General features: G+C 38.3%; 1 protein-coding gene across 4 annotated transcripts in view; it reads right to left on the reverse strand.

Moving 5' to 3' along the window:
• Window positions 1-18,813, reverse strand: part of csmd1 (CUB and Sushi multiple domains 1) — a 1,478,446-nt gene that overhangs the window by 289,211 nt on the left and 1,170,422 nt on the right. For all 4 annotated transcript variants that reach the window (XM_062969106.1, XM_062969107.1, XM_062969108.1 and 1 more), the window contains 3 exons: window positions 13,934-14,050; window positions 6,194-6,409; window positions 2,165-2,353 (listed from right to left, as the gene is read on the reverse strand). In XM_062969106.1, the coding sequence (XP_062825176.1) occupies window positions 2,165-2,353; window positions 6,194-6,409; window positions 13,934-14,050 (522 nt within the window). The remainder of the gene's footprint in view (window positions 1-2,164; window positions 2,354-6,193; window positions 6,410-13,933; window positions 14,051-18,813) is intronic.

The raw sequence follows: 18,813 nt of genomic DNA on the forward strand, positions 1-18,813 counted from the left end.
GATGTAGGCGGGATATAAAAATAAAGTTGTTATTATCATTATATTATTATTAGTATTGAAAACACCACATAAAGTTAGAGTCTACAAATGTGAAACATTTCTTTTTTTATTCCAGTTAATCTCAATGGTGTGACAGGATTCCTATACACACACACCTACACCTACAGAAACTCTCCTTAAAGTGTGTGCATGTGTGTTGAAGCCATTTCACTTTGGCCTCATTTACACTGTTCAGGGTAGTCCCATATAATACAGTGCAATGCAGTTAAACTACATTGTATGGCAGTGTAGGTGGGTTGAACTGTATTATAAGAATCAACACTGATCATATAATGCCTAATAGAAAGCAGATGATTCCTGTAGACTAGGTCTTGTCTTCTGAGGCTATGAGTGAGGAGGGCTTGCTGGAAGATTTACACAGGAAGAGAATCAGGGAGATTGATGAGGAGTCTTCCGAGGAGGATTCATGTGGGGACTTGGGAGGGGATCTTGAGCTGGAAATGGATGCTGAGGAACCGGTGGTGACAGAGGAAGTTGGCATAGATTGGGCACGGGCTCCGGAGGATCTTGGGGAGGAATCTGGGTCCATGGATGCTGTAGATGCTGGAGAGGCTTGGGTATCTTCAGAAACAGATCCCACATGGTCTCCCTGGAGAAATGAGGGTAGTTCCACAGGTGTGGACAGAGTTGGGTGTGGGCAGGATGATCTTGATTCTGCTGAGGAGTTTGGGATGTCTGATCCTATGGCGTTGGCTGTTTGGAGCTCAGATTCTGATGAGGAACTTGGGACACCTGATCCTAGGGCGTTGGAAGTTTAGATGCCCAAGGAAACCTAAATAAATTGGGGATGTTTAGCCACTATGCTTTGCGTGTGGCAAGGTGTTGCTGGGCGCCATTGGGTTTCCTGTACGTGATTCTGAAGACTGGCTTGGGACTTTGCAACAGATGTAAGTTTGATCTGGGTTATTCTTCAACGGAGGGCTGGAATTGTGTGGGTTTTCCTGGACTGCACTGTTATTACTATTTTGCATTAGCTGCTGTTCGCCTCCGTTGTCTTGGCTTTTGTCGTGCCATCCCATGACGTGGACCTTCTTGTGACGACTTCACTGTTTGGACCTTGGACTGGAACTCGGCTTGGCATCGTTCTCATCTCTGTGGCTGTCTACTGTTGCTGACTACTGGCTTCGTTCCCGACCCTGACGCCGTTTCCTTATCCCGACTTCGGACCAGCTTGACTACGTTACAATGCTCTGCTCCTTTAACTCCTGGCTTGGCTTTCGTCTCTGCAGCGGCTTGCCACTAACTCCTCAGTGTCTTCCAGTTTCGCTTGTTTTTGCCGTTCACAGCAAAGAGCTTTTAGCCCGGTTTGGGTTTTTGCTTCAGTTTGGAATCGCTGTTGTACTCCTGGGTTTTGGGAAAGTTTTTGGGGCTTTGTAGCTGTTTACCTTTGTTTGTTTTGCCATTTTAATTCCATTTTGAGCTTTTGGGCTGAGTTCAAGTACTTTATGTTAAATCCGGATTATATCTCTGGTTAATCCGGATTATATGACAGTTCATGCTTTTGGCGTTTTTTCTGTTTTGACTGCCTAATAACACTGAAGATTAAGTGTTTTCAGTCTCTGATAATTTACTGAACTGTTTTTGGATTATTACTTAAATAAACTATATTTTGCTCTCAGTTGGTGTCTGACCTTTGACACTAGAGCTGGTAAAAGTGTTACTTACAGGCTGCAAAGGAACTCCACAATCATATTGAACTTCACAGTTGAGTTGACTGTGGCCTCACAAAATGTCCAAAATTAATGAGATTTAGACCCTTGGTAAAAGCCCATTTATAATGTTCATAGAAAAATAGCTACCCATAATCATAGGCCACTGCCCTCATTGTGTTCACTGTGTAATCAGTTCAGTTCAGAGATGGGGTTGTTTCTATCAAACAGTATCAAACCGTGTCATTTTAATGTTCAGTTAACAATAATACTAGCTATGCAAATTTGCTATATACAATGTATAGGGGCACTTACTTCTTGTACTCTTAGAGCCCCCCCCCCTGCCCCCACTGCTCACACTGACTCCTTTGACTTTGCCTGTAGCCCTCTCCTTGTCCTCTCTCTTGTGAAATTAAAAGACTGGATGAATGAAATGAAAGCATGTGACCACCTACCCACACACCTTGGCAGAGGTGCACTCCATACACGGCGGCCACCACCCAGGCAGGTAAGCTTATTTGCACCTTCTAAACGATATCCAGGGAAACAAGAAAACGTCAAGGAATCTCCAACACCAAAATGAAATCCTATTCTTCTGCTGAAGGCTGGGACACCTGGATCATCACAAGGCTCCAGATCGTACTCTTTAGATAAGAAAGTAAAAGGTACAGTGAGTACTTGATAACAATATACATTTCTCCCCAGGTAGCCCAGTGTGTCCAATAACATAAGGAAACATGTATACATGTTCCAAAGTTTTCCACTGAAGTATCTGTTTGCTGCATGGAGAACTCTTCTTCAAAAATATATATCTATTATTTATTTATTTCATTTATAGCCCACCTTTTCTTGATAGGATGCAAAATGACCTGTGTCTTATTAGAAGTAACGTAGATTAAAAACTGCCCAAAAACACCAGCAAAAGCTGTATAAATATTTCTGAAGCCTTCTCCCTTATTTTAACCAATGAATAAAGGGTTTAACCAGTGAATCCACATTGTAGAATTAATTCAGATTGACACTACTTGAACTGCCATTGCACAATGCTATAGAAGTTGTATTTCATTGGGTTTTTAACTTTCACTACCTAAGATACTGATGCCTCCCCAAACTACAACTCTATGATTCCATAGCATTGAGACATGCCAGTTAAAGTGGGGTCAAACTCCATTAACCCTACAGGACAGATGCACCCAGAGAGAAGAGATTCTGCTTTTTGTAAGCTATTTAGAGGATATTGCTTTAATTTGGTAAAACTCCCAGTGCTCCACATAAAGCAAAACTGTCACAGGACTAAATCCATAATCTAAATTTTCATTTAAATATCATTTGTCTATAGCACTTGTCATTTATAAATACATACAAGAGAGACAAAGGTTCAAGGAGACATATGTGCAGTGGGTGCAGCTTGTACTGGAGTTCTACTGCCTTCCTATGTATCTATATGGTAAAGATTATATAGTGTTACATGGGCTGTTTTGTTTTGTTGAAATGAAAGAGAATCATTAGCATTCAGAGCTGAAAAGTAGAGCAGAAGTGGAAGCCTACATATCCTCTCAGTTTGAAAGACTATGAAATGGAGAATTTATTCACAACAATTTTGAAAAATATAGTTTTGATAGTGGAATATGCTGCTTTGGAGTATGGTAAGGTCTCATTCTCTGGAGACTGTCAAACAGAGGCTATATGGACAAACATTGGGAGTGCAAATGGGTTGGACTGGATAACCCTTGTGCTCTTTCCCGACTCTACAATTCTATGAAGAATGAGCTGAGTTGATTGACCCCCTCTGGACAGAAATGGAGACCTCTCTTTTTTGGTCATTTTCACTTTCATGATTTTTTAAAATAAAAATACATTGTTTGAGCAAATTCTACTTTAAAAAAAATCACATTAAAGTAGAACAGGCTTATGAAAAAACAAATGTACTTTTCATGAACTGGGAATAGGTTGATTTGCAAATTCCAAATCCATTTTTGGCAACACTAGAATACCTTTATCACCTAGCAAGACACAAAACATAGCCAGCCAGAACCGTAACCTTTATGATCTTGAAATGCCCTCATGTTGTACTGATTTGAATGACAGGGCACTTGCTGGAGTGCTCATAAAGAAACCAACTGTTGTATACGTTTCCTGGGCGGGGCCAGGAGTTGCTATGAGTAAAAAAAACATGATGGTGATGATGATAATATTTTTATTCCCCTCCTCTACTCAAGGCTCAATTATAGCATGGCATCTGTAAAAGAGACCAATCCTATACTGTAGCAATGACTATGATGGCTTGGTGTTGTCTGCAAATCCCTGATCACCAGCAGGCAAAAATATTTTGGTAGGCACCCATTTAAATAGATGTCATATTGAACTGTACATTTATATTTGCAATACTTCCATCGATAAAACCCTAATTTAATATCAGTGATATATAAAAATGTAGCTGATAATTCTATGTGAATTAATTTGCATTTGGAGACTCATCTTACTGCATGCAGCCAGTGCAGTCTTTGAAAGTGAAGTCCAATGTGAAGTCAAAGTAACCTCTGCAGGATATTTTCCCCCTGCAGAGGCCTGAAGAATAAACTTGGAAGTGCAGTGCCTTTGTAGTCAAAGAAAAATAGGCTTTCACAAAATAGAATAGTACAGGAATGGAATACATATATGGAAGATCAGAAATGTAAAGGGATTGCTTTGCATGTTTAATGTAGCCTTTTTATTTGTGATATACATTTCTTTTGCCTCTGCCAGTTCAGTTTTCACTCAGACCAAAACAAGCTGCTGGTTCAGCTCATATTGAATTCAAAACCATCCCTTTTCAGCAAACAATTCCTATTTTGATGACTAACATTTATCTCCTTTGAAAAGAAAGCAACAATGTTAAACCTGGCCTATATCAGAATCAGCACTGTTGCCAGCATATGTGCTGTCTGACCTTTGCCCAGCAACATTGGGATAACCTCTATTAAACATGCTGTTTGCAAGGGGAGTTCCCACCTGAGGGTATTTTCCCCAAATTCTGCTCATCCCTGAGAAAACAAAACTTCAATTCGCTTAGGAAAGAAAGAAAGTTACCAAGTGAAAGTGAAAACAAAACATAAGAGTTTTAGGTATAAATAAAAACCTCATTCTGGCAGTGTTAAAAATTTGGGGACTGAAGAGAAAATCCATGTATGCAACAGAACTCTCACTTCAGGGATAAAGCCTTCACTTGGTTCCCCTTTTAGCTACAACCATAACTATGGTGGAACAGTTTTGAATACAGTATATGTAGGAAGCTACCATGGGAAAAGTAGCCATCTGGCATCCTACTCATGAAAGTCCTTCTTGTCAGTGGAAAACCTTAATTGGATTTCATCTAAAGATTAATTATTAGATGAAGATAAACAATATTTGTATGAACATATAAAATCATATTTTTCATGTTCAAACCAATCATGGTTGAATGCAATCAATCATACTCAGAAAACAAAGTATATTATTTGACTTTCTACCTCCAAGCTCATTTTCCCTTTGTTCATTTTCATTTTTAAATGTATGCTCTGATAAATTTAGCTTCTATATAAGAAAAGCAATTCTTCACTCATTTTGTTTTCAAATGAATTTTACCAATTTTCTTCCTCCTCTGAGAAGTTTGGGATTTCTGCACAGTTTGGGATCTCTCCCCCCCCCCCCCCACATCGTTACTATTCACATGAAGCAGAATTTCCAGCCAATGAAACTTCATTTTCTGAACATCAATATTTGTGCACAGAAACATTATTTTCTGTACTTAATATGTAGAAAATACTGGCTTTTGTGGAAAAACCATATATGAATTTTGTCCAGAATAACTGTCTAATGGGGAATAACGGAATATTCTCATCATTTTGAGATTCTCATCAGAGTTACTGGCTATTTTTGAAATATTTTTGAATAGTCTTTTCATTCCTACTCTGTAACTATCAGCACTAATGCATCTTTTTTCAGTTCTGCTGACCATTTACACTCATGACACAAAATCAGTTCATTTATCTTTTAAAAATTATATATATTCCTGTAAAACATAAAGTAAATTTCAGATTTTTGATGTGTATAGAACGATCTCCTGTGTTGAAAGTTTTTATAACTCTGCCATTATAATTTTGCCATTTGTTCCTTTGTCTGTTTGTTCCAAGACCTCATAAGCAAGTTTTCATAAGGCTTAGGGCATAAATAAATACATGTAAAATGGCACATGTCAAATCAGAAAATCCAAGGTTTTAATATAGATGTCCATTGTATAAAGATGTAGTGGTGAATCTGCTTCATGTTGTATGCACCAAGTCATGTTTCCCTTCAGCAATTGGTCTTATTTAAAGCTTAAAAATTTAATATGCAGCTATATTTCTAAATACTGGGGAAACGCTTTACTGATTTGTAAAACCTTTTTTTCTACTAGTGCAGTTTATTGACCCTGCCAATTAATAACAAGTTATTTCCCATTCACTTATTCAACCTCATTTCCTTACCTGAAAATGTTATGTTAAAACCTTCATAGGAAATGGAAAAGTCAGAAATGAACCGAAGTTGTGCAGTGAAGTTTCCAAAGAGTCCAGCTTTAATGGTAGGAGGCAAAACAGATCCAGTTAATCTGGCCACAGGCTCAGTGAAGCTTCCATCTTCAGTGATGAGCAAATAATCATGGGAGCTCTCCAGATGAAAAGTGTGGAAGATCAGCTGTACACCTTGAAGGATGAGGAAAGAATTACATTTTTGTTAAAAATTAGGATATTAACAATGAAATGCTCCAGACTATCTCCAACCTATCCTGTTGGATGCAACCCCTGACAATTCCAGGAGGCTATATTGACTTAGGTTCCACTATCAACTTCCACCAGCCAAAGTAAACATGCATGATTGTCTTCTCCTACATACAGGGTTGTTGAGAGATTTATATCAGAAATCTTTTTTTCTCTATATTTAAACCAGGAGTCATGAAACAAAAGTTAATTAACCTCTAGTGTCCATTGATGGGCTTCATAAGATTTGTGAACTAGGTGCATTTTCTTTCATTTTGCCCTACAAGGAGGATTAAGGCACATACAATCCAACTGTATTCAATCCAATTGTACAAACTGCCATCACTGCACTTTATTTCCCTAGGTCCATAAATTGATTGCTATGTCAAGAAAATATGGCAGTTGCATCATGGTTACATCATGCCTCAGACTCCATACAACAGCAGTATGTTATTCTCCCACTTTCAACAAAGTGTTGTAATGACTAAGGAGTTCATATTTGTATAAATAGCATGAAGAAATATGTGGGAAATTGATTTGATGCTGGCGTTATTGTTAATTTTTCTCGATATTTAAACCAGAAGTCATTAAACTAAAGTCCATTAACCTCTAGTCTCCATCATTGGGCTTCATGGGATTTGTGAACTAGATGTATTTTTTCTTTCATTCATCCTTTTTACATTAAAGTCTATCCATGAACATTATTTTCTTATTCAGGTATTATAAAAGATAAGCAAAACAACTGACTTTTTGATTTCGTCGCTGAATGTGACAAGACATAAAAGTTGCAGTGCTACTTCTAGTGGCAAGTTCCTTGACAATGGAAACAACAATGAATGTGGACCCTTTTCTTAATATGACTTTCTAACGTTAAGAAAATTTGGATTTGCCCCACAACGAAAAAAGCTTTGTATGATGCGCTGACAATATTATTTATTGTGTTGTCAAGCAAGAGAGGCCACACCGAACTGGTGAAGCCATGTGTCCTGGAAATGATCAGGCTGGTTTGTGGCTTGGAGCAGAAGCAGAACATCGAAGCAGTGCTTCTATCAAATGACTTCATCCAATCCACAATCTCTGAGATGTCTTGTACTTTGAGGCAAGTCATGGAGCAATTGACAGTGACTTCATTTCCCTTCAACCTGCAACTAGTTGAAACTACTGACTTCTTTTCATCTTTCCAGCATACTATGCCATGCGTATAATGACACTGCTAAAGAAGATTTTCATTTTTGTGAGCTTCTTATAGAAACCAAAAAGACCATTGGTATTTTCTAAATGGTGAAAGCATTCACCACCAAAAAAAAAAAAAGTTTATTTTACTCTGTGCGTAGATGTCACAACTCTTTTGGTGATTTGTTGAAGAAAGGTGCTCCACATATCATCATGACTCATTGCTTTCTACATTGGGATGCACTGGCATCAAAGAATCTGTCAACAATATTGAAAGAAGTTGTGTCTCCTGCACAGGAGTCATCAATTTCATCAGATCCAAGGCACAAAACATGAATTTCTTCTCTATTGCACAGAAGTTTGCTGAATTTCAAAGAAGTTTCTTTGGACTTTGTTTCAGTTTGGGCAGAGGTTTCACTTTTTGGAGAAAAATTGTAAGCATCCTCTCAGAATAATTTGACATGATGAATTTATTCATGGAGGATATTTAGGGCTGTATGAATCAAGTACATCTTTTGACTCAAAGCCATTATGAATGCTGCAAAATACCTGTGAGCAATTTGGACAAGCTTCAACTCTGAAAGAAGATACTAAAGGCAGACAACTATGAAACTTTCCATTGCTTGAAGAACTACTTTTGCAGGCTGAAGTCAAGAGTGGTGAAACCTAACCTCTCTTTGGAGGTTATTTCATGTTTATTTCTTCAGTACCCTTATATCAGATACTTAGGTGTGTTTCTAATGAAAGATTTCACACAGCCAAAACATCAAAGATATATTCATATATGAAACAGAAACCTAAATAATGATTCAATTTAAAGCTTTCATTTCTAAGTAAAATAGCACTGGTAAAAGGTTCTATTCTGCTTAAAAGTATTTCTTCAAACCATGTGACGGTAGTGGGGTCTGAAAAGCTGGCAGACACCTATTAAAATAATTATCATAGGAGGAGTCAAAATAAGATTTCTTTTAATCTACCCACAATAGGAAGGCTTGCAATTCATGCTTTAGAAAAAAATATTTGGGCATTTCAACTGGTGCAACTTCAACTATATTTATAAATACAAACAAAACAATTGCATGGATATCAATGGAAAAAAATACTTCAGGCATCACAAAGTCCTTTATCTTTCTACCAGATCATCAGTAAAAAAAATCTAAGTAGAATGAGATCCTTTCTAGACTGCCATATAAAATCTAGATTATCTGATTTGAACTGGATTATATGTCAGTGTACACACATATAATCCAGTTCAAAACAGATAATGTGGATAATGTGGATTATCTGCTTTGATAACCTGGATTATATGGCAGTGTAGAAGGGGCCTGAGAAACCCTCTGTGTGTGAAATGTTTAGAAGGTGAGTTAACAATTTTTATTTATTTGACCACTGTAATATATTTTACTAACATTTTAATACACTATGGTTTTCAGCAGGATGATAAATTAAACCAGTTTTCCTCTTGGAAAGAGAAAGGGGTATATAGGCTTAAATGTATGATTAAAAAGAAGAGATCTATATCAGAATGTCCAAAGTTGAGAAGTGTGCTACCTGTTGATTGAATAAACTTCCAGCCTTTATATTCATTTATTTGACATGTGTTCCCTTAATATTAAATGACTTATCAGATAAAACTTGGAGAGACTGTAATACTGTTGGCACAATCGAACATGGAGATTTACTGCCCCAAGACACTTATCTTCTGTCTGGTAGCTCTCTACTATACAAAATAATCAGAATTCTTGATACCAAGGTTCTTTACTGATTCTGTCAACATATGGTAAATCCAATTAAAATATATTTTATACAAAATATACCTTTCCTTCTTTTTTTCAGCAATAACAGAGAGAACTAAAAAGACATTTGTACATCTGCTGATGGTGAAACAGAGTTTGGATCCTTGAACTAATAGAGAAATTGACATTTAAGTGTCACCTTTCTAGAAATAAATATTGAAAGGAAGACGTTAAGAATATACATTAAATATACATTCTAAATATTAGCCACTGTCAAAACACATGTTTTGGAAGCTACCCTGGTGAACTCTTTGAATACTGATTGGATACTGTGATCTGCTATTATGATTGTGTGGATTGTATTAGAGTTGGCCAAATTTTTCGTTAGTCCATTAAATTTGTTTCAAATTTGGTTTGAAAGCACTTTTGAAGTGAGTTTTGAAATATCTGCTCACTGCGTTCCTAATATTAAGAATTTGAATTAAAAGCACCTTTTTTGTCTGTCTCTGATGTCTTTGAATGTAGCTGTAGCCCCTCTGAGAGGTGAAGCCATGTTGGCATGCCTCTCAGCCAATCAGGGCGGAAGGAAGAGGGATGGAGAGGCGGGCCATCGTTCTGGTAGCATATTTTAAAAACTGTTGTTTGAAAATTCCCAAAAAATCAGTGGATAGGTCAAACATTATGAAACTTGATAGGCATAGAGTTATGAATATTTGCTTCCATTCTGGAAAATTTCATCTCAATAGCTTTAAAAATTAAGCAGAACTAAGCCTCTGAATTTTCCCCATTTATTTAAGTGCAAGTGAAGCAAGAAGTCATTATCTGAACAAAGCTCCATTTCCCAGAAGCCTTGGGCTAAGCCGATCAGGGCAGAAGGAAGAGGAGCGGAGAGACGGGGCCATCGTTCTGGTAGCATTTTTAAAAAATGTTTGAAAATTCCCAAAAAATCAGTGGATGGGTCAAACATTATGAAACTTGATAGGCAAAGAGTTATGAATATTCGCTTCCATTCTGGCAAATTTAATCTCAATAGCTTTAAAAATGTAGCAGAACGATGCCTCTGAATTTTCTCCATTTATAAAAGCATTGGGCTGAAGCATACATTTCTCCAATAGTACTATGCCCGCTTTAAAACTACAATTCCCAGATGTCCCAGGCCCTCTCTCCTCTTAACATTCCCCACCCCCTTTTGCCTTCACTTAGAATCATAGAATCATAGAATAATAGAGTTGGAAGAGACCTCGTGTGCCATTCAGTCCAACCCCATTATGCCAAGAAGCAGGAAATCGCATTCAGAGCACTCCGAGAGATGGCCATCCAGCCTCTGGTTAAAAGCCTCCAAAGAAGGAGCCTACACCACACTCTGGGGCAGAGAGTTCCACTGCTGAACAGCTCTCACAGTGAGGAAGTTCCTCCTCATGTTCAAGTGAAATATCCTTTCCTGTAGTTTGAAGCCATTGTTCCATTGCATCCTGGTCTCCAGGGCAGCAGAAAACAAGCTTGTTTTCTCCTCCCTATGACTTCCCTTCACATATTTATACATGGCCCTTCTCATGTCTCCTCTCTTTCCGCCTCCTCTTCTGCAAGCTAAACATGCCCAGTTCTTTAAGCCACTCCTCATAGGGCTTGTTCTCCAGACCCTAGATCATTTTAGTTGCCCTCCTCTGACCATCTTGACCAAACATTCATATGGTATGTGAATTCTTGGAAGGTATGAGAAGTTTAGAGAGAGAGAGAGAGAGAGGGAGAGGGAGGGAGGGAGAGAGGGAGAGAGGGAGAGAGGGAGGGAGAGGTTTGAGTATTGGACTCCGATTGTGGCTTCATTCCCCACTCAGCCACCCACTTTGGCAAGTCACACACTCTCAGCCCCAAGAAAGCCAATGAAAAATGAAATAGCACTTTCAAACCACTACTGATTTCCTTATTCAGAGGCTGATGGCCATCTGTCAGGAATGATTTGATGGTGTACTATTACTTCTGTTCCTGGGTGATAAATTTCATTTCCAGTATTTATATTCTGCCCTTCTCACCTGAAGGGGACTCAGGGTGGATCACAATGTACATATACATGGCAAACATTCAATGCCATTAGACAAATGACATATATAGACAGACACAGAGGCCATTTAACATTCCAGCTTCTGGCTTCATGAGGGTATGCTCGATTTCAGCTACAGAGGGAGTTGCTGCTTCATCATACACTTTGACACCAACTCTTTGATTGAATACTTCCTTATCTTCCGTGCACTGCTAGAGATATTATGGCGTTGTAAATTAGTTAAATTAGCCTGCCCGCATAAGTGGTACCTAAATTACTACTTGACAGATGCAACTGTCCTTTGGCTGCATAGGTCAACAGCAAGCTGGACTATTCATGGTCAGGAGCTTACCCTGATCCGGGCTTGCTTCGAACTCATGACCTCTTGGTCAGTAGTGATTTATTGCAGCTGCCTTCTCCAGGAGTGAAAAGCCCTGGTGATTAGCTCAGCTCCCCTGACATACAACCTCATAACATTGGGATTTTTATTGCCCCTTTTTTCTTTTCAGGATGGGGCCTGCCGAGTGCCATCAAATGCCGCTGGCTTGGCCTACCCCATTCCTCTGAAGTGGAGGGGAAGTGTCGCCCTTTCTTCCATCTGATGTGGGAAACTGGCACCTTGTCCTGTGCTCACATGTGATGGGGAATGAGGAAGAGCACGCAGGGTGCCACGAGGTGCCCCTGGCACCTGCCCTTTCGCTAGTAACTGCTGGTAAAATGGCACAGCCCCAGGTCCTTAGCTGGGAAATTCATTTGCATGGTGTATGCAAGCAACATGAAGCTGCAGGATCCATCTTCTTGATCCAGTGTGCCAGCATCTTCTTCCCAGGAGCCTATTTCTTTTATGGGCTTCCTGGGATTAACAGAAGGATAATTTGTCACAACTGCTTTCCATGGTAAATCTAGTCAGGGAAGTTCACTGCCTCATCTCCTAGGAACATAGAAAACTCCTTGTGTCTAGGCTGCATACTGAGTTTTGATTTCTCCCTAGCCACTGTTCATTCCGGCATTGCCTATGTGCTCTTGCTGACAGCCACTGTGTGCCAATTCTTCCATTTAAGGGTCCCCCCCCCCACAACTTTGGGAAGTTTCAATAGAGGGTAGGATCCAGTTGGAGGAGACCTGATTGTTCATCAACCCCAGTTAGGGAAGCTTCTTAAAGGACTTTTGAGTGGAAGCTCCTGGGACTTATACAGTTTCAGGTCACTGGACCTATCCTATCCTGGATAACAATGGAATCACACAGCAGCATTTATTCATGAGAGATCCCATGACAGTGATTCCACATTTCTCCATGCAATTGGCATATGGGGCGGATTTTCCTTCAGTTCACCATGCAAGCCTTCCAGTGCTTGGATCCTTGTGGTATGCCATGCCAAGCCTCTTTAAGTACATCTGCAGCCATTCCCATCCCAACCAGAGGTTTGACTCAGTTCCTTACTGCCCATTCACTACTCTACCATTCACTGCTAAGGCCACAAATGCCACATTTGTATCCTGGTGTATGTGCATAATAGAGATGGAATAAAGAACAACATCACAAATACTAAATTTACTGTGAAAATACGTACAGCTCCGGCTTAATTGTAGGAAAAACATTAGTTCAGATCCAATGCACCTCAACACTAACATTCCTACAATTTTCTGGATGTTTATATTAATTTCTAACTTTAGTCGTGAAACAGCTCTGACATTTTACCCAAGCACTTCCATTTGATTCCAAATAACTGTCAAATTTGGTTTGTTTTTTTAAAAAGTAATATCAGAATAAAAGGTGGGAAGGTCAAAGAACAAATTGGATAGAGTGCCTCTCAAAGATCCACATGCAAAAATAAAATGAGATAAAATCAATTAATTTTAATTCTTTGTTTTTCAAATCCATTTCATTATTTGAATACTTGAAAGCTTTCTCAGAACTCGCACCACACTCGTAAGATGAAATGTCATGTTTGATCAAGAATATATTAAACAAGTAAAAAAGAAACTCACACTCTTCCCCCTCATAAAAGTACAATAATTTCAAGAAAGGTGAATATTAATGGTGAAAGATAACATTTTAATTAATGTTATTGATTGCAACCTAATGAGAATATTAGCAACAGTAACATATCTGATGATTTTACAGATTTTAGGTTTTTAATTAAAGGCAGTTTAATTAAAAGCAATATTATGGGAATATTTTAGAAATGACAAATATTGACATATAAAAAACAAAGGTTATTTTAGGTCTTAATGTTTTTTTAATCCTCAGGGACATAAAAAACGATTGATCTTAACTATAAGAAGATCATAAGAATATCAACATTTGTAGAACTGTTCTGAAAACTGTTTTTCCTTTGCCTCTTATTCTGTGTTTCAAGATTAAAACCACAGAACCTCAGGTCACACCACAAACACTCTGATTTCCCCCACAAAACATTACAAATATCACTGTATTCTAATCACAGTAGCATTTTCTGTGTCTGAGAGACATTTTCAAATTCCATATCTTGTGGCCTAGAAAAAAATATTTGACAATCTTACCCTTGCCATGAGAAACCTCAATTGTCCACGTACAGTTTAAGGAATTTGGATAAAAATCTGGAAAACCTGGTGACAGGAGAGTTCCACTTCTTCCATGGATATAACCACCACATAGAGCTAGGCAAAAAAGGAAAGGGGGAAAGAAAGAAAGAAAAAGAATAATTGATGTTGTGCTGCTCCACTTATAATCAAGGAGCTGATTAAACCCTTTAGGCTTTTTGTAGGCATCGGGGCACATTGTAAACAAGTTCTAATGAATGCTGTTATATTTGGCAAGAATACATTTTTTGAAACACACACACACACACACACAATGTTGTTTATATTTTATATAATAGCTCCCTGCTGAAACAGAAAAGTTGTAAACATCATCAGAGCAAATGAACTGATTAGCAGGAGCAATAGTAATAAGGCTGAAATGCATCTACGTTTGCATTAAGGTCTACTCAGAATTGCCAGCAAATGTCTTGTCTCCTTGGCAACCTGATGGTAAAGAATCCAACAAGATTAGGTCTCAAAAGATATAATAAGAGAAAAATAGAGCATGTGGGTTTTTTTATGTTGAGCGGGGGGAAGTTAAGCAGAAGTCTGTCAAAAGTAGACTCCAGCCAGCAAAGCCTGTTCTGAGAGATGGGGCTGGCACAAAACTAATTGGAAGAAAGATGTTATTTTGTGCAAATATTCCAAAAGGTATCAACTGCAAAATAAACATACAGTATATGAAACATGTCACTAACATACAGGTATATTTCAGTTAACTAAATGGCCTATACTTCTTTAACATGGTATCACAGACAGAAATTGTGTGGAAAAAATAGGAGTAGGTTTGTACACAGCAAAAAAGATGAACAGTTCAATAAGTTTGCTTACCAATCATGGAATAATTGAACCAGAGGCAGAAGACTGGCTTCCATAAGGGACACTTTATTTAGCCTAAAAACTTATTTACATTGTCTCAAACCTGAAAAGAGACTAGGAGGGGGCGGGTAAACTGGTATGGAATCAGCTTAGACATGCATCATTCAGTACTTAATTCTCAGTCATTGCCTGAATCCTGAGGGCAACACAATTGTTGGGGTTGCTTCCTATCTGGTCATCTACTGAAAGGCAGAGTGGAGGAATTCCCCCAGTAGCATTGGGACTTAAAGAAAGGACAAAACCCCCAAGCTAGCCCCATTGGGTAGTCTCCTTTCTCACTCCCAAGGTCCCAGAACCTAAAGAGGAAGTTCCAAAGCCCTCTCCTACCCCAAATGGGTGCCATTGTAACTCTTACTTTCCTCTCCTATTATCTGACAAGTGAACACATACTTAAAGACTCCCCTCTTAGTCAGTGGTCCAAATCTCTCAGATATAAAATAATATAGGTTGACAAAACCAAATAAAGAAAAATCCTATCCACTCCCAAAGAGATCAGTAAACTGGAGGAGTGGGTTGAAAGTGCTGCCTGAAAAGAGGGCATAAAGGAGGTGGAAGGTTCTTAAAAACTCCACTTTACCATTTCCTCCCCCCCCCCCCCCAATGTCATCAAATTTGGCCTCTTTCCATTAGTACAGCAAAGGCAGCTCCTTCCTTGCAGTTCTTCAGTCATAAAAACTTCGTGAAATGGAACTTCTCTGTCAGAAGCTTTGTCAAGGTATACCTGTATACAACAGCTTTGAGTTTCCTTTAAACGATCCCTTCGCTCGTCGGGGGAGGCCCTCCTCTCGCTCCCACTACCCTCGCAGGTGCGGTTGGTGGGGATGAGGGAGAAGGCATTCTCTGTCGTGGCCCCCCGGCTTTGGAACTCGCTCCCCAGGGAGATCAGGCAGGCCCCTACCCTCCTCTCATTCCGGAAGAGCCTGAAAACATGGCTCTTCCAGCAGGCCTTTGATAATTGATTTGGTAAGTCCGACCAGTAGTTTTTTCCAATAATAGTCACATGTTTACGCCTCTTCCAGCACTTTGAAGATGACGACAATTTGGACAATCCACCCCTTCCTGATGATTTCAACATAATTAGCACTTTGGCCCAGGCTTTTCCTGATTTTATCTAACATTTTACCTTTTGTCCTTATATGTGATTTTTTATGACTTGTTTTCATTGTTTTCAATCTGTTTTATGGTGTTATTTTATTGTTGTTGACTGGGCTTGGCCCCATATAAGCCGCCCCAAGTCCCTTCGGGGAGATGGGGCGGGGTATAAGAATAAAATTATTATTATTATTATTATTATTATTATTATTATTATTATTATTATTATAACAGGCGGGATGATGATGATAAAAATGCTTCTTTGTATTCTAAGGATGTGACTATCTGATCATTATAGTAGGAAGAGAAGTCATTTCTTTGCTTGTCTTTAATCTAAGATTATGAGATAATACATGAGAATGAAAGGTATAGTGTACTCATGCAATGTTTCATATACAGTAAAGTCTCGCTTATCCAACATAAACAGGCCAGCAGAATGTTGGATAAGTGAAAATGTTGGATAATAAGAAGGGATTAAGGAAAAGCCTATTAAACATCAAATTACATTATGATTTTACTAATTAAGCACCAAAACGTCATGTTTTACAACAAATTGACAGAAAAAGCAGTTCAATACACAATAATGTTATGTAAATAGTACACTCTATTTACTAATTTAGCACCAAAACATTACAATGTATTGAAAACATTGACTACAAAAACATTGACTACTAAAAGACAGACTGCGTTGGAAAATACAGAATGTTGGATATGTGAAGGTTGGATAAGCGAGACTCTACTGTATTTTTAAAAATCTGATGATGAATTGTTCCATAGACAATATTCTATCTTTTGTTTTCAAGAGGGGGAAAAATAAGCTTGCCATTTTCTCTCTCCCAGATATACATTATTTGCAAACTTCTGAAGATAAAATGCATTAGGGTTTATTAAATTTGGACTGAATTAATTACATAGTTATTAGTGATGGTAAAATATGATGGCAGAAACCAATCTACGTAATATGCAAGAAATAATCTACTTCTAAGACCCCATCTACACAGCCATATAATCCAGTTTCTGAATCCAGATTATCTTCTTTATATGGCAGTGTAGACTCATATAATCCAATTTAAAGCAGATAACCTGGATGCAGAAACTGGATTATATAGCAGTGTAGATCCATCTTAAATTTCTCTTCTACATTCTTGTGAAAAGTTAGTGCACTAAATATTTAGAATAAGCAGTATTACATCCCTTTAGGTTTTTGCTGATAGAATCAAACTGACTGTATAATAAACAAGCAATCACACCCGTAGAAGATAATCCAATACATATCCAGGTTGGGCATGCAGGTCCTTCTCACCTTGAAGCCTTACACCAGAAATATGCATTTCTTTAAGTTTGATTTTTATCAAGCATTCATGGTGTTTATGCACATGCATTTCTCTTCTTCCTCTTCCACCATTTTGCACTAACAAAATGTTTCCATGGTGATCAAACGATTGGACTTGTCTTCTAGTCTCAGTGCTTGGAAAAACCAACTGGCAAAGCTTCTTTTTAAAAGCAATTTGTTCCTGTTATTCATCTTAATGCTTGAAATGTATCACTCATTACAGCATGACCAAAGTAACTCATTGCTTGCTACTCTTTGTCAAAATAAGTAGATGGAAGGCAGTACTTGTTTCATCAAGAAAATGATTCAGTCCTGACTTCATTTTGTTACATTTAAAAGTAACTTTATTGCTAGTGGATGGGATGGGCACAAAGGTTATTTGTTACTTTTCAGTTAATCATGGCCACGGGGAGAGGTAATCAAAAAAGTAAACTTTGCAAGTTCTACCAAGACTTTCACTCCAAGTTGCTGTTAACATTAAACAAAGTGGATATGGGGTTGTATCTGAAGTATTTCTCTTGCCCCGCCTCTTAATCTCTCTGCTGGGAGAATGCTGATTGAAACTCTGGATGCCTGAATAGGGGGAGTTGAATGGCTTTGCCATGAAAAAGACAAAGGAGACAGGCTCTACTTCTATCTATTCATCCATCTATACCAATAGGGCCATTGTAAGATTGTAACTTTTTTTGTGGAAAAAAATGGGCTTCTTTTAAAGCAAAGGGTTGAGATTAACCAAACAGAACACTCTAAATTAGATATACTTAAATGCCATTACAAATTCAGCCACAGTTTTCAGGACGGTTATAAAAAGCCTCATACAATAAAGTGCTGCAATTTTATGGGCTATAAATAAAGTGGGAGAGAAAAAGCAAGGTATTGATAAAACTATCTCAAAACTATGTCACACTATAGTTCTACATGGCGAAGTGTGTTAAAGCACTGAGCTGCTGAACTTGCAGACCCAAAGGTCCCAGTTCAAATCCCGCTCCAGCTTCTGCCAACCTAGAAGTTCGAAAACATGCCAATGTGAGTAGATCACATTTTCCGGCGGGAAAGTAACAGCGCTCCATGCAGTCATGTTGGCTACATGACCTTGGAGATGTGTACGGACAACGCTGGCTCTTTGGCTTAGAAATGGAGATGAGCACCAACCCACAGAGTCAGACATGACTGGACTTAATGTCAGGGGAAACTTTTACCTTTACCTTTTACTCTTTGATCAAAACGTATATCATTGCAATTTTCAGGAATTCTAAAGAAATCATTCCTAAGCAGTCCTGCCTTATTTGTCATAAAATCCTCAGCTTCCTTCAATTGATCTGTTTTGCAGGATTCAGACAATAAATATAAAGTTACTTCAGTCTGTAATATGTCAACTCATTTGATGAACTAGTTTTAAGGTAGCTTCTTGGGAAATATCTTGTTTTAATAAAAGATTGAAATGACACAGAACTGAATCCATCAGTGTCTTTCTTCCAGACTAGATTCTCCTTCCTCTACTGCGCCTTCCCTTATCTGGTCTGGAAGGAAGGACTTG

This window comes from Anolis carolinensis, chromosome 1, assembly GCF_035594765.1.
Source record: "Anolis carolinensis isolate JA03-04 chromosome 1, rAnoCar3.1.pri, whole genome shotgun sequence".
Taxonomy (NCBI): Eukaryota; Metazoa; Chordata; class Lepidosauria; order Squamata; family Dactyloidae; genus Anolis; species Anolis carolinensis.